The 15,638-nt window shown below is 41.6% G+C and overlaps 1 protein-coding gene across 2 annotated transcripts in view; it reads right to left on the bottom strand.

Moving 5' to 3' along the window:
* Nucleotides 1–12,744, bottom strand: part of AP1G1 (adaptor related protein complex 1 subunit gamma 1) — a 66,320-nt gene extending 53,576 nt beyond the window's left edge. Inside the window, exon 1 of one of the 2 annotated variants that reach the window (XM_072636503.1) lies at nucleotides 12,650–12,744. In XM_072636503.1, the coding sequence (XP_072492604.1) occupies nucleotides 12,650–12,679 (30 nt within the window). In that variant the 5' untranslated portion in view covers nucleotides 12,680–12,744. Of the gene's footprint in view, nucleotides 1–10,583; nucleotides 10,721–12,649 lie in introns of those variants that run through there. The other variant, XM_072636504.1, reaches the window with a different exon arrangement.
* Between the last annotated feature and the right edge of the window lie 2,894 nt (nucleotides 12,745–15,638).

The following is a 15,638-nucleotide window of genomic DNA, read 5'->3' as shown; positions in this document are numbered from 1 at the left end:
TGAATGGAGGATATCTCTAAGTGTGAGCACCTTTAATTTGTTTGTTTTCCTTCTATCTCCAGTACTGAACACGGTTCCTGGCACACAGTAGTATCTAATAAATGCTTGCCAACTGAATGATTAATAAGTTTTCCCTTACATCAAACCATAATTTGCTTCCCAGCACCTTCTCCAAATCTAGGCAGTGAGGTGGCTAGTTCAAATCCTCAAACACTTAGTTGTGCGACTCTTGGCAAGTCACCTCCTCTCTCTCCGCTTCAGTTTTCCTCCTCTGGAAAATGGGGCTAACAATACCACCTACTCCAGAGTTGACGGCAAACTTTAAAGTTATATAAACGCTAGCCATTACTAGCTAGCATCTCTTCTAGTTCTGTTCTCTGAGACCAAGAGCTCAAGTCTAATTCCTTTTCTCCATGACCACTCAGATACTTAGAGATAGCTATCACAACGCCCTAACTTTTCTTCTCCAGACTAAATATCCCTAATTACTTCAACCCGTTACAGAATGTTTCTAGTTCTCTCACCACCCTATCACCCCTGCTTTGGACCTGCTCCAATTTATCTGTATCTTTCCCAAAATGTGGTACCAAAATTAAAGAAGTTGTTCCAAATAAGAAGTCTAAGTCAAAACCTGTGAGGCTGGAGGTAGTAAGCATCATTATTAACTTTGTTCAGTCGTTTTTTTCAGTCATGTTCGATTCTTTGTGACCCCGTTTAGGATTTTCTTGGCAAAGATATTGGAGCAGTTTGCCATTTCCTTCTCCAGCTCATTTTACAGATGAAGAAATTGAGGAAAACAGGGTTAAGTAACTTGCCCAGGGTCACGCAGCTAGGAAGAAGGAGGTCAGATGTGAACTCAGGAAGATGAGTCTTACTGCCTCCAGGCACTCACTCTATCCACTGTGCCACCTAGCTGCCCTCCAGACCATGATAACAATAACTAGCACTTATACAGTACTTTAAATGTCATCTCCTTTGCCTCCCACAACAACCCTATGAGGTAGGTGACATTTTACTGGTGAGCAAAGCAACTTCCCTGGAGTCACTCAGTTAAAGAGCATGAGGCAGGATTTGAACTCAGGTCACTCTCACTCCAGTGATCCACTGTATCACTTAGCTGCTTCCAAAAGAAAGATCAGGGAAGAAGGCATTGAATGCTTCTAACAAAGAGATTAGAATTTAATAGGCAGAGAGAAGAGGAAATTCATAATAAAGGGTTGAATATGCAAAAGTGAGGTGGGAATCAATGGAGTTTGACTAGTGGACAGCCAGCAGTACAGTCTGATTAATAATTACAGAACAGTAGCAGACATTTATAGGGTACTTTGAAGTTTGCAGAACATTTCACTAACATTACTATTTCAGTCAATCAATAAACATTAAGCACCTACTATGTGCCAGGCACTGTGCTAAGCACAGATACAAAAAAAAGGGAACAAAATAATCTCTGCCCTCAAGCAGCTCACAGTCCAACTGAGGAGAAAACATGCAAATAACCACGTACAAACAGGATAAATTGGAAATAATCAACAAAAGCAGTAGAATAAAGAGTAACAGAGCAAGAAGATGGAATTTTAGCTGGTATTTGAAGGAAGCCAGGGATGCCAGAAGGCAGAGATGAGGAGGGGGAGCATTTCAGGCAGGGGGGCCAGTCAGAGAAAACGCTGAGTTAGAAGATGGTGTTTCTCGTTCTAGGAACAGTAAGGAAGCCAGGGTCACTGGTTCAGAGAATATGGGGGGCAAGGAAGAGAACAGGAGGAAATGTAACATGGAAAAATACTGGAAAGGTGGAAGGGCTAGGTTTTAAAAGTCTTTGACTGCCAAACAAAGATATTATATTTGATCTTGAAGGTAAAGGGAAGTCAAAGGAGTTTAGTGAGTAGGGAAGGTAACACTGATCACACTTATACCTTAAAGCAATAGCAAGAGAAAAGGGCCCTATAGTTACAAGATGTTAGGAAACCTTGATCTTGAGATCAAGACTTTGCCAACAAAAAGATAAGATACGGGAGATGAGGGAAAGAGTGAAGGATGACAGGTCATGAGCCTGGGTGACTGTGAGGATGTTGATACCTTCAATAGTAATAGGGAAATTAGGAAGAGGGGAGGGTTTATTTATTGGGATAAGATTATTAGTTCAGTTTTAGATAACGTTGAGTTTAAGATTTAAGATGTCCAGTTCAAGATGTCCAATAAGTAACTGGAGCTAGATAAGTAGATATGAGAAACATCAGCATAAATATAATATCAGAATCAATGAGAGCTGATGAGATCACCTAGTAATATAGTATCCAGGGAGAACAGAAGTGGGACACCCACAGTTATCAGGTTTGATACTCACTATAGTTCTCTTAAGGTATACTTGTATTATTATCCCCATTTTACAAATGAGGAAATAAACTTAGAGAGGCTAACTGATTTGTTCATGTTAATAAGCATCAGAAGCAGAATTCAAACTCAGGTCTAAGTGTAGTGATCTTTTTACTTAACCACACTACTTTTCTAGTACAAAGAAAAAAAATTTATATATACACACACACAGAATAGAGAGAACACCACACATACACACGCACACACGTAACATGAAAGAACACTAGGATGAAAGGAAGGTACCAGATTATAAGCAGCCATGAAATCAGGACCAGAATGTTTAAATTTAACTCACCAGAACCAAGGGTTCTTAACCTTCTTTGCAATAGACTCCTTTTGGCAGTCTGGTAAATCCTACAGATCCCTTCTCAGAATCATGTTTTTAAACGCATAAAATAAAATATATAGGATTACAAAAGAAGTCAATTACACTGAAATACAGCTGTCTTAATTTTTTTTTAAAGTTTATGGACCCACATTAAAGCAGTAAGCTTGAGCTAATTAGTGACATGACTATGTGTGTATGCACACTCAAACACGGAATTTAAATTAAGGAAGGGAAAGGAAGTGGGAGGACCTCTTGGAAGTTTAGGGCAGTAATCCAGCTAGAAATGAGAGGACCATGAGGCTGGTGAAGACAGTAATAGGGAAGAGACAGCCATTATCATCTTGGGCCTCCCCAGAAGGCTCTGTGCTGACCAAGTGTATCTGCTTGAGGTGACAGCATAACATTTACATTGGAAAGAACTCTGGTTCTGGAATCTCAAAGCCTTCCTCTGTTGCTTACAAATCCATGTGTAACCAAAGCAAGTCCCTGGCCTCCGTAGCTTCAATTTCTTCATCTATGAAATGAGGGAGTTATGCCAAATGGTCTCTAAGGTCTCTTCCACTGAACGGAATTGAGGGGACTAGGACAGCAAGTGGTTAACTGTGGGAACTGAGTGAACCACACTGACTCTACCTTATGACTTAGTTCTGGAGCTAAGTTCTTTTTCTATTCAATTATGAGTCTGGTCCAAATTATGTCCTCTGAGAAAACTTTATTCAACTGTAGGAATTGGGAGAAAACCATAATGCACTGTTTGAACCTAGCCCATGTGTCTAGGAAGCTGGACCACCTCCACCTGCTGCTTGGAGACCCCTAAACTAAGGCCCTCAGTTTAGTCAAAACCAAAGATTGATGCAATGAGTTTTCTCACAACTGTACATTTCAAGGAATCCATATGTCTTACTTGAAAACTCCATACTAATCAATCAGTTATTGTTTCCACATTCCTTTGATTGTATACAGACACTGGAAGAATGGGAGGAATGGGACACTTCACACCTCTTTTTCAGATTTCAGGGAACTATACCTGTTTGCTCTATCCCCCCAACTTAGAAAGTAGCTAATTTTTCCTCCAACTGGAAATCAGATTACCCAATGTAGGATCGTGGTTAATTATTCTTTTAATTGGTCATATTTGAATATTTTTAATGTATACAAGTTGTTCTCCTCCTATTTTCAGGGGCCAGTCCTAAGCTAAGAAAGGGGCCTAGTCTGGATTTGTTAAGCAACTGGCATGTACTGCTTAATAAATCCATCTGCTCAAAAGCTTGAACCTTTGTGTTACTTCATCTTTCACCCACCACACATTCCAGATCTAGGATCCCAGCATTCTTGCCTTGCCCATCCCAAATTCTGAATTTTCACATAAGCTGGTGACTATAATCTGAAAAGTCTTCCTGGTTTTGTCAATCATACTTCAAGTTCCCCTCCTTCAGGAAGCTTTTCCTTTCTCCTTCCATAAAGTGTCCTTATTTCCTATAGTTTTATCTCCATTTTATCTCTTCCTAACTCTGTGCTGCTGCTAGCAGAGATGTCCTTACTTCTGTCCGCTGTATTTCTTTGTGTTATTCTTTGTTCATCTTTTCTGTCTTCCTATGAAACTTTTTTTTGCCTTTCTCTGTAACCCCAGCACTTAGAACTTACTATGTGACTGACACATAGTAAGTACTCAGTAAATGCTAGCTGACCAACTTTAGGTCCCTTTAAGACAGTGAGTTTCTATTCTCTTTACTCTATAGCCCTCACCAATAATTAAAGATCTAACTTGTTAAAAGACTCTTAATAACTAAATGGTTATTCTACTTCTATAGTAGCCATAATTCCATTAAAACAAAAAGAGGAAGAAACAATACTATACTTCAAAATCCAACACACCATATAATACATATTGTAAGTGATACCAAAAGCAAAAAGTTAAGCGTCACCTCAGAGTTCTTAAGTGATTTCCTAGGATGGATAGAAAAATTGCTTTTGTGAGTATTTGCTGACAAAGTATAATCTGTTCAAATTCTAGAACAAATGAAGAAACAGAAAGATTAAAGCAAACCAAAATCGATCCAGATCAATTGGGGGCACTGAATTAAAAGATGAATTTAGATACAAGAAGAAACTTCCTAAATCAAGTCCAGTTTAATGTGATCCAACAGGATCATCACAGCGATTTTAAGCAGGTTAAATAGAGGTGGCTCTCTGGGTAATTTCTAAGCCTTACCTTAAAATTATCAAAAAAGGAAAAGGAAAAGAGTTGTTAGGTTAGATAGCCTCCAAGGTCCCTTCAAGGCTTCTTCTAATTCTCCATGATCTTAATAATATTTTAGTACAAGTTTAAGAAAGTTTAGAAAGGTAATTCTGCATCCAAGTTGGTGGCTCCTTTTGTTTGGGGGTTAGGAAGTAGGAAAAGAGCTAACAATTTAATGTTTGATATCCTGAAAAACATAATTTAAAACAAAGATGTCAAACTCAAGGACTGTGTCCGGCCTGCAAAATTCCCAAGTGCTGCCAGAATCTAATAAAATGTAATTTGGAAAAAAAAATGTAATTTGGAAATGTTTGACAAAATAAATAAAAATACAATATAACATAGATAATGTAAATTTGTGGTTTTCCAAGTCAATAAGCTGCCTGCAAGAATGAGTCTGACACCACTAATTCAATGTCCAAGAAAAGAAAGTTTTAGATGACAATTCAGTTATCAAAACTATCCAGTACATGAAGGAACACCAAATCACCTAATAAAAAGCCAATGAAAACTTAAATAGGACATCATCCTTAGATAGAACACTGAAACATTGAGCGTTAAGTCAAGAGGCATGCATTCCAATCTAGGCTCTAACATGTGTTAGATATGTCTCTAAGCAAGTCATTTAACATGTCTGAGTCTCAGTCTGCTCTTCTGTAAACAGGGATAATACTTACACAATCTATGTCCATCACAGTGTGAGTAAAAGGAGAACTCTTTGTGGGCATCATCACTAATATGATTGCTGTTTTTTAATTTTAAAATATTACACTAACAAGGCTTAGAACAGTTCCCTGCACATTGTAGGCACTTGGACATTTGTTGAATAGTGTCAGTTAAGTCTTGTGGGTAGTTTTGGAATAACATTAATGGAAGAGCATAAAGAAATGTGCAAAAAGTAAATTCCTGAGATACGATATCCCAAGCACATTCAGCAACATGAAGATAACAGTCTAGGATACAATTTCTGAACCTGAGAACCTTTCTTCTATAAGGTCAACACTATTATCTACTAATGGGTTACCAGGAGTACAATGGGACAGTAATTCTATTAGATCCTTACCTGCCAACAATAGGATTCTAACAGCATAACTCAAAGGCTTAAAAATTACTCAGTATGACTGTAAGTCACATATTAAATGATAAAACTTATTTTCCCCAATTTAATGGAATAACATCCAAAGAAAACTTTTTTAAAATTTGAACTTCTTTTCCCTTACTTCCTATTAGTATATCTAGAAAACTTCCTTTTCTAAAACACAGGTTTAAGGTTTTTGAAGTTATGAACTATCAAAATATGGGAGGAAGAACTGGATTCATATATAAGGGAAGGAGTAGAAATCTGCAAATTAAGGCAAAGAATTCCCATCAAATTCAGGTAAATCAGGGCTTCCTGATGTCATAAAAAATACATGCAAGATTTCTTTCCCATTCTACCTTAAAGCAGAAGTAGAATGATATGTCTGAATATGTACTATTTGAAGTTACAATTATGTAAATACGGTAACTGGTTCTAGCCCAATGGAAATTATATGACCACTTCTGTGGTTTTATTATTTGTACTAATCAAGACCCAGTATTTGCATGCCCTAGGCATCAGAGGAAGTTACAAAAGGAAACAGTGGTCACAGTATTTTATGCTCCTTGAGGCCAGGGAACATAAAATGAGAATGAATCTTGAGTGAGAAAGAGAATTGAACTCAAATTCTGCCTAATAGCAGTGTGACTCTGAACAAGTCACTTAAAACTTCTCTAGGTCTTAAACCAAGTTTTGCCTTGATTTTCCTCATCTGTAAAATGGGACACCTAGCTCCCAGAGATGTGGTGAGGATCAAATGAAACAATGCATCTAAAAATACTTATGCACTAGAGTAGAAGAAAAAGGAACTCTACAATAAAGTCCTCTGTACTTTCAAAAAAACATCCCTAGATACTTAGTAGTTATAAAGTTTTAGTCATACATGTAAGATTTTATATATATATATATATATATATATATATGCATAAAACATGTCATTCCTAAGATTGCTTTACAATACCTCAGATCATTGCCAGACTTTTAATATCAGTATAATTTATAAAAAGCAAAGTTTTAAATGAGAAGGAAACTATGTACTCTGGGCAGAACATTAAGAAATAGTAATAAAAAATTTAACTTTGCTCAGTATCAAGATGAAGTTGAGACTATTTTCCATTAGTGAGGTTTGATAAATAAAGAATAGATTAATAAATGAGTAGTGGGAACTTCTGGCAAGTAGCTTTATATAATATAGTGCGTTAAAAGTACCTGAGTCAAACATGGACAACAAAGAAGATATACCCCACCCCCAAAACTAAAACTAAGAGGACTCTTCTTGCTAACTTTGGGTTTTATGAACATTAATTGATTTCAAAGATTCAGCTTTGAATACCAAATATCAGACTATAAAGTCTTTTAACCCTCAAGTATGCTTTTTTCTTAAAAAATGGAAATTCAGCTTTATAAATTTATGTAGCTCTCACATTTCATTATTCCCAGGGATCCATAACACTAACCTCGAAACCTAACAATTTGAAAGGCAAGAGATGCTCAGTTGGCAAAACACAAATACCATCTACAAGCAGTAGTCTGAGGTTAGCAAAGCAGCCATGTATCAGATTACACTGTGACTACTGTATTCTAACACAATAAAAAAAAAAAGCTTGCCTTTAAACTATCTTCAATTATTCAGAAAGTATCAAAGGCTGCAAATATACTTCCTCTTGAGTTATTAAACAAAAAATGACTTAACTGTTTAATTTAACTAAGACTGAAAGAGTTAATATTTTAGTCAAATGTTGGAGTCCCCAGGAAAAGTATGCCCTTTCATACTGAAGTCTTAGTTGACTGGAAGTGGTTAGCCAGTGAGCTGGAGGTGTGTTTTTTTTTTAACTTTATGACTTTTTCCCTTTTAAACTGACTTCTTATAGAGGCCCAGACTCATGCCAAAGTTAAGTGTTCACCAGTGCCACTCCTTAAAAGAAAAGGAAAATTTCATTTGTCTTCAAAGTACAGATGACACCTTTCTTGCCTTTCTACTTCCTTTTTTTCTATTCAGGCAAGTTTTCTAACCAAAACAACAAAGATGATCCTAACACAGGTAGGAACTTTCACAAAAGAATGACTTTTTTTAAACTTACAAGCCAAAAAATAGAAATATAAATCCTCCCCAAACTAAACTGTTTGTCAATACTACTATACAAAAACTGAAAGCAACAAAAAGTAGAGAAGGAAGCTAAAAGCAAGAAACGAACTGGAATCTAAATATAACACAAAGAGCAAATCATCTTGAGAATCTAGAACAGCTAACCAAGTTGTCTTTGTGGACAGATCGTAGGTGTAGATTTGCTGAAGCTAAAATCTCAGAATGCAAGTCATTTTAAGTTTGAATAATACACTCCAGAAATATTAAAATCCTTAACTCCTGCTGATAACTTGAAGTCCAGTTTTAACAATGAAATACTGTTCGAGCATCTAGTTTTTGCCTCTTAAAAAATTAAATACCTCAGCTATATCAAGAATAAACATGTAACTTTTTAATCCAAATCATGCTACTAAGTCTCCATTCTGACAGAAAAGCCTCCCAAAGACAGAAGTAGTCGCAAATGGAGCAGCATGTAAGTTTTCACAACACCTTAATATGTTTGTTCAAAACATTTTTCTCAAAATAATTATATTTCATTGATGTTTCATGAATATTTGTTTGTTAAACTGACAGTACTGTCTTCAGCATAACATATTACTGAAGAGTTCATAAAGTAAAAACCGTTCTACTCAGTGTATAAGTCTTGTAAGAGTGAGAAATTGAAAAAACACTCCACTATATAAAACCATTAGAGACCCTAAGTTAAATTTTTTTAACATATATCAGATTTCTAATTCTACTGTGTAAAAATATAATTCAAAAGAAAAACATGCTGGTACATGTATTAGGTGACAAAAAAATATCTGCACATTCAGAGATGTTTAGTGTTTCCCAGCATTATGAGTAGTTTGAAATCACAATTTTTCTGAGTCTCTTTAATTATCTGTAAAATAGAGACAGAGGACATACATCATTCAGGTGTAAGCAAAGCAAACTGTAAAGTACTACAGAAATGTAGGCGGTTACTGTACTGAACAAACAGCACTACTATATAACATCAAATCGACTTTAACTTGTCCGGAATCTTTCTCAAGTCCAACACTTACAACAAAAAATTATCTTCCTACAAACAAACTTTAAACAGCACCAATTTCCTAAATCAAAGGACTCTGTAGTTGAAAAGCACTAAGAAGAATAAACACCTAAAATTAATATATTTTAAAATATTTACAAAATGTTCCTCCAAGTAAGTCATATTCCAAGGTCTCCACTTGAGACTACCCATAGCTAACACAAAAGGTTTGATTTACTTGTTAACCTTTTAGTGAAAAGAATAAGCCACTAATGCACAGACCAAAAAAGAATTTACTGACTTCAGTTTGAATCAGGGTGTACAACGCTATCTCTTGTCACGATGCCTTTTTCGTAAACTCAAGCAAATTATTGCACTTTTCTGCCTGGGGTTCTCCAGCAATGTCCCACTCAACTCACTCGAAATGACAAGCACAACTAACAAATCAGCTGCGAAATGCTCTTCACTTGCTTATTCACACACTGCAAGAATGTATTAGGGCAGTGCGCTGTGTCCCCGAAGTCGAAAATTTGGGGTGTAAAGTTAAGGAATGCTAAAAAAAATGGGGGAATGGATAATAAAGCGGGTATTCTGAAGTCAATGAAAAGTACTACCAGTAGGCACTGCTACAAACGTGAAAATAATTCCAAGTCCCCATTTAGTTTTCCTATTGACAACCGAGGGCAGCCCGGCTCTGCCTCAACCTCCCGAGGTAACCAGTCCCGCGAGGCGGGGCGCTGGGACACGGACCCGCCCTGTTCTAGACCGATACAAGACACGGCCCCCTAGAAGGGGCCAAAAGGACCTGCCGCTCGGGGGCAGAAGCGCGGGAGCCAGGGGGCAGGGACTCCCGGGAGCCGCGCTCCGAGCTAAGTTTCAGACTCGGACAACGAAGCAGAAGCCGGGGGTCAGGTCCGGGCGCGCGTGGGGGGCGGCGGAGCGGGGGGCGCAGATGTCAAGTTTCAGGAAGGTGGGAGGGTCCTGCAAGGGCCAGGCAGGCGCTCAATTCCCGGGCGCCCACAAGGCGGCGGACCCTGGCGGGGCCGAAGTTTCGGGGAAACCTCTCGGGGCTGCAGCGGCCAAGGGGAGCGCAGACGTGGCTCCCAGGAGCCACGCGGGGGTGGGGCCCAGGGCGGCCGCGGAAGCCCCAGGTCCTGGGGAGTATCCCTCCGGGAACAGGGTCCGCCCGGAAAAGTCCCGGGGTCGGAGGCCCGCAGCCGGCCGGCGGGCGCCCCCACAGCGGGCGCGGGGCCCCCAGGCCCGGAGTCCAGGCCTTGGGGCGGCCCCCCGAAGGAGCGGCTGCCTGGGGGCCCCTCCGGCCCCGGCCTGCTCCTCCTCCTTCTCCCCACCCCCCCACGGCCCGGGCTCCGGGCTCGGACCTCCGGCTTGACAGTGGGCGTCCGGCCGAGCGCTCTCCGCCATCGCGGGGAGCGGGAGGCGGCGGCTCCGGAAGCCGCGAAGGACACTCACCGGCCCGAAACCTCGAGTAAAACCGGCAGCTCCGGGGGCGGCGGCGGCAGTGGCAGCAGGAACCGAACATCCAAAATGGCGGCTCCCTCGGCCTCAGCACCGCGACAGCCGGCGGAGGGATCCGGACCAGGCAGCGGGGCTTTCACCAGCTTCGCCCGCTGCCGCCGCAGCCGGGAGAGCTCCGACGCCCTCCGCGCCTGTGCCCAAGGCCCCGGGAGGCAGCCTTCGGCGTCCCCGCCGCTTCCCTAGCGTCCCGGAACTCCGCTCCCTCCCAGGACTATTTGCCACCGTGGAAGTGACTGCATCTAGACGGGAGGCGCAAAACGAAGCACGACTCGGGGCTGTCACTGATGACGAGAGACGCCGCTGCCGAGTCACCGCTGCGGAGAGCCCCGGCCAGAACCGTCCGGCCGGGCCCGGAGCTGGCAGATATTCGTTCCGGGGGGCGGGGAGTGGGGGCGTGGCAACGAGGAGAGGGGCGGGGCCCACCGAGAGACTCAGGAGGAAAGAGACCGGGAGGGCCGGCCGAAAAGGGGGCGGGGCAAAGCTGCTCCAACCCGGGGCGGGGGCGGGGCAGGGGCGGGGGAATTCCAGCTTCACCAGACCCGCTCCGGCTGGAGAATTTCGTTCGTTTTTCCTTTCCATTTGACCCTAAGGAGTGGTCGGCTGATCTTAGGTTGGAATTGAATGGTTTTCTGCCACCCTGGCCAAGAGGGAGCCAAAGTCTCGGGCTTCATAAATGATTAGACAAACCGGTCCGCGTGTGCTGGTTAAATGTAAAAAGGGTCAGTGTCCTAGCCCACTGAGGAGGAGGAAGAGGAAGGTGACCGAGCTCAGCTGGGGGGGAACCTTAGGATCAAAGGAATCGGGAAGGGGAGCGTGGAGCATGGCCGCAGGATAAGAGGTACAAGTTCAAGCAGGTGCTCCCGACAAGTGCCAGTCACACAGTTAAGCATTTATTAAGCGCCTACTGTGTGCCAGACACGGCGCCACCAGCTGGGGACACAAAGGCAAAAGACATTCCCTGCCCTCAAGAATGGTCTAATAGAAGAGGCAACAGGCCAACGACTACGTGCAAACAATAGATAGGTATACAGATGATCAGTGAGAGATAATCAACCGTGGGAAGGTACTAGCGTGGGACTGATGTCAAAGACTAGGTTGAAAAACAAGGATCTAATTAAATTAAATGGACTGTATTCAAAAGATTTCTGCACATCTCACAAACGTTTTGTAGTCTGAGTATTCAGTAGGAGCTTAATGTTTGTGGGAGCAAACTGAGTTCATTATTTGCACAAACATTGCCGAGTTGAGAAATGAAATATTTGTAAACTCCTTGCAAGCCTCCAAGGACTAAATAAATTGCTAGTTACTGTTATTAAACCACCTACTGTGCATGAACAATCTTCTCAGCCCACTTTCTCATTTTGTCCTTTGACTAGCGCGCATGTCATGAGACTGGAAGAAGAATGAAAGCTGGTCAGCGCAGACAGAGCTCTCCTAAAGCTAGCCCCAAAAAGGAACAATTAGGTCATTTCCAGTACTGAGCTACTGAGGGTTCGCCCAAGTTTTTCTTAGAGGCCTGGATTTAAATTTAAAACACTAATGGTCTACGGATTTAATTAAGCTCCACTTAAAGGAGAAATTAGCTTTCCCTAAAAACCCACACTTCTTCCTAACTTTACTATTTCTGCTAGTTTCCTTGGTTTCCTTCAAGGCTCAATTCAAATCTCACCTTCTGCAGGAAGTGTTTTCTAGTCTCCCTTCCCCCATCCCCACCCGGAGCCCTCCCCTAAGAAATTACCTTCCATTTACTTAGTCTATATCTTGTATGGACTTAGTTTTTTGTCCTCCCCCATTAGACTGAATGGATTGAGAACGGGGACCGTATTTTTGCCTTTCTTTGTATTCCCAGAGCCTGGGATAGTTTCTGGCACGTGGTAAACTCTTAATAAATGCTGGGTTTGCAACTGAAAAACTTACTATCATTCTGGTCACCCAGGTTCCCAGCCTGAGAGTTATCTGCAATCCTCCTCCCTACCACCACCCCATCATAGCCATTTTACCTCCACAAAATCTTTGACGCCCATTCTCATTCTTTGCTCACACCGACTCGAATTTGGTCCAGATCCTCATTACCTCTCCCCAGGACAATTCCTCTAACTTGCTAACTAGTCTTCCTCTCCCACCCGTCCCCTTCACTCCCCTCCCCTCCCTTCTCCACCCAATCATCCTCTACTTGGCTGCCAAATAGATATTCAAGTGTTCCCCTCCTCCTGGAATGTAAGCACCGCCTATTGCCTCTAGGATAGATAAAATGCCTACTCCTCCTTTATTTGGTTCTTAAAGCCCTTCACCCACGGTCTGCCACCTGCCTTTCCAAGTTGCTGATCTTATCTCACTCTTTTTCGAGCTCTGCATACACTCTGGCCAGATTGGAGTACTCGCCACCCTCTAAACATGACATTCCATCCCCTGCTTCAGTATGTACTTTTGCCCAGGCCTGTCTTCCCTCATGTCTTCCTCTTAGAATCCCTAGCATTCCCTGACTGTTCCAGTTTCTTGTACCCTCCCTCTCCCCTCCCCATACCACCAACCCCACCCGAAAATGACTTGGCATTTACTTTGCAAAAGTGTTTTATTGACTCTGTTTGACTTGGAAAGCCCTTCACATTCTGACTATAGTCTGTTTCCTCTGGTTTACTCCCCTCCTTCCCCAACTCCAAAATGGCATGCTTGCTGTCTCCCTCTCCCTTGACGTCCAGTCGCTGTCCTTGACACCTGGCACCCTGCCTTTGCCTAGGCTGTCTTTCATTCCTGAAAAGTACTCCCTCCTCACCTCTGCCTCCCAGAAGACCAAGCTTCCTTCAAAGCCCAGCTCCAGAGCAACATCTCCTCCCCCCAGAAATAATTTTGCATGTATTTTTAATTTTATTTTTATGCATATTTAACCTGTATATATATTTAAGCATAGTTATTTACACACACTGTCTCCCCTATGAGAACATTAGAAGGGTCTTGCCTTTCTCTGTATCCCCAGCACTTAGCACATTGCCTGGCACAGAGTAGACATTAAATAAATGTTTATTGATCAGAATAAATGTAAGTTCCTTGAGGACAGATGATGGTTCATGTTGAGCTTGAGCACCTAGCACTGAGTCTGGCATACAGTAGGCACTTAATAAATTCTTATTGAATTAAATTGCTGAGCAAAAAACTAAAAGATGTTGTTTCTTGGTTTGTTTTTTTTTTTTTCAAAAGAAGCCTTGGGGAGATTTTGCCAAATGGATAAAGGATGACTGTTTTAACAATTTTGTTTATTATTATTTATAATGTATGTGCTACATTTAATTATATCATTAACATGAGAAATATGTAATAACCATATTATTATTAACAAATCCTGGAGTAGGTGAACTTTCATTTAATTGTGAATTTCAGTCCTAACAGGTAATCCACTCACTTGAGATGATGCATGACGGTTGGACTCTTGAATGACTCAATCATTATCTGCCACTGAAGCTATATTATTCTCATGACAGAGAGGGAAAAGCTCTCCCTATAGAAATCCAGTCAGTATCTTTCCCAAAGAACTCTCCCCTTTCTAGATCGTTTGCCAAGGAGCTCAACTGAGGAAGGAGAAACCCAGGGAGAAGGACAGGGATCTGAGTCCTACCCACCCTTCACAGTGAGGAGAACAAAGCAGGAGCCTCCTCTCACTTATTTTGTCACAATTTGAGACACTCAAACCTACAAATAAATCTATAATACAAAGAAAATTGTTGCCTCTCCATTGTTTACATAACGTACTCAGAGTAAGGATTTTTTACGATTCTTTTGTAGAAGAATCATGAATCATAACTTACCACAGCCTGGTAGAAAGGGTTTCCCATTTTAATCCTGAATTCTGAAGAGAACAGACCCTCCATGGAAACTAAAACCCTAACAGTTCTCTTAGAAGCATTATTGAAGTCTCCTAAAATGTAACTGTGATGTAAAGATAAAAGACCAGAGAGTCTGAGGTTCTTCCAAAGTCCTTCCCAGAGTCAGGAAGATTTGAAAGGGACGGTCAGACTTCCATTTAAGACACTTCACAGCTCATGTCATTAACTTTAAAGAAAAGTCCTTTGGGGAATTACAGCTATCCTTAGTGCTGAGACATTTGTTTGTTATGTTAATACCTTCTGTATAAGGGGCAGCTAGGTGATGCAGTGGCTAGAGCACCAGTGCAGGAGTCAGGACGACCTGAGTTCAAATGTCACTTCAGACACTTGACACTCACTAGCTGTGTGACCTTGGGCAAGTCACTTAACCCCAACTGCCTCATCCTGGGTCATCCCCAGTCATCCTGATGAATATCTGGTCACAAGATTCAGATGGCTCTAGAGAAGTGAGGCTGGTGACCTGCACAGCCCTCCCTCACTCAAAAAGAAGTCAAGTGCAAGTCGTGTCATTATTTCTCTGATGGCATTGTCTTCTTCAGCAACGAAGGACAAACACACCTTCTGTATAAAAGTTTCACAAGATGTCATGGACTAGAGCCAGTTAAATTATGAAAGACTCTCTAGGGAGAACCTAGAATGAGAAGCAGCTTGGCTATGGCATTCAGAGGAAAAAAGCCTGGATTCAAATCCTGTTTCTGACATACCAGCTCTATGGTTCTAGGAAAAGAATTTAACCTCTCAGTGCCCCAGGCAACTGTCAAAGATGGTGAATTTCTCACCAGAAGCTCCCTATGTCAGTGATATTACAGGTCCAGTTTTGAAGGGAGGAAGAGAGACAGACAAAAAGAGAGAGAGAGAGATGGAAGGATAGAGGGGGGAGGGAGAAAAGAGAGGACAAACGGAGAGAGGGAGTCATGGAAAGAGAGCAAGAACAGAGAGAAAGAGAGGTACAGAAGGAGAAAAAGAGCTGAGAGAGAGAGAGAGACAGTATGTGTGTGTGTGTGTGTGTGTGTGTGTGTGTGTGTGTGTGTGTGATTATTTCTTCAATACAGAAGAATAAAACTGAGATCCAGAGTATGGGAGCCAGTCAGAATCTGTCTAAGAGGGGTGG

Source organism: Notamacropus eugenii, chromosome 1, assembly GCF_028372415.1.
Source record: "Notamacropus eugenii isolate mMacEug1 chromosome 1, mMacEug1.pri_v2, whole genome shotgun sequence".
Lineage (NCBI taxonomy): Eukaryota > Metazoa > Chordata > Mammalia > Diprotodontia > Macropodidae > Notamacropus > Notamacropus eugenii.
The sequence above is the reverse complement of the archived record's forward strand: the minus strand, read 5'-3'. Positions and strand labels throughout refer to the sequence as shown.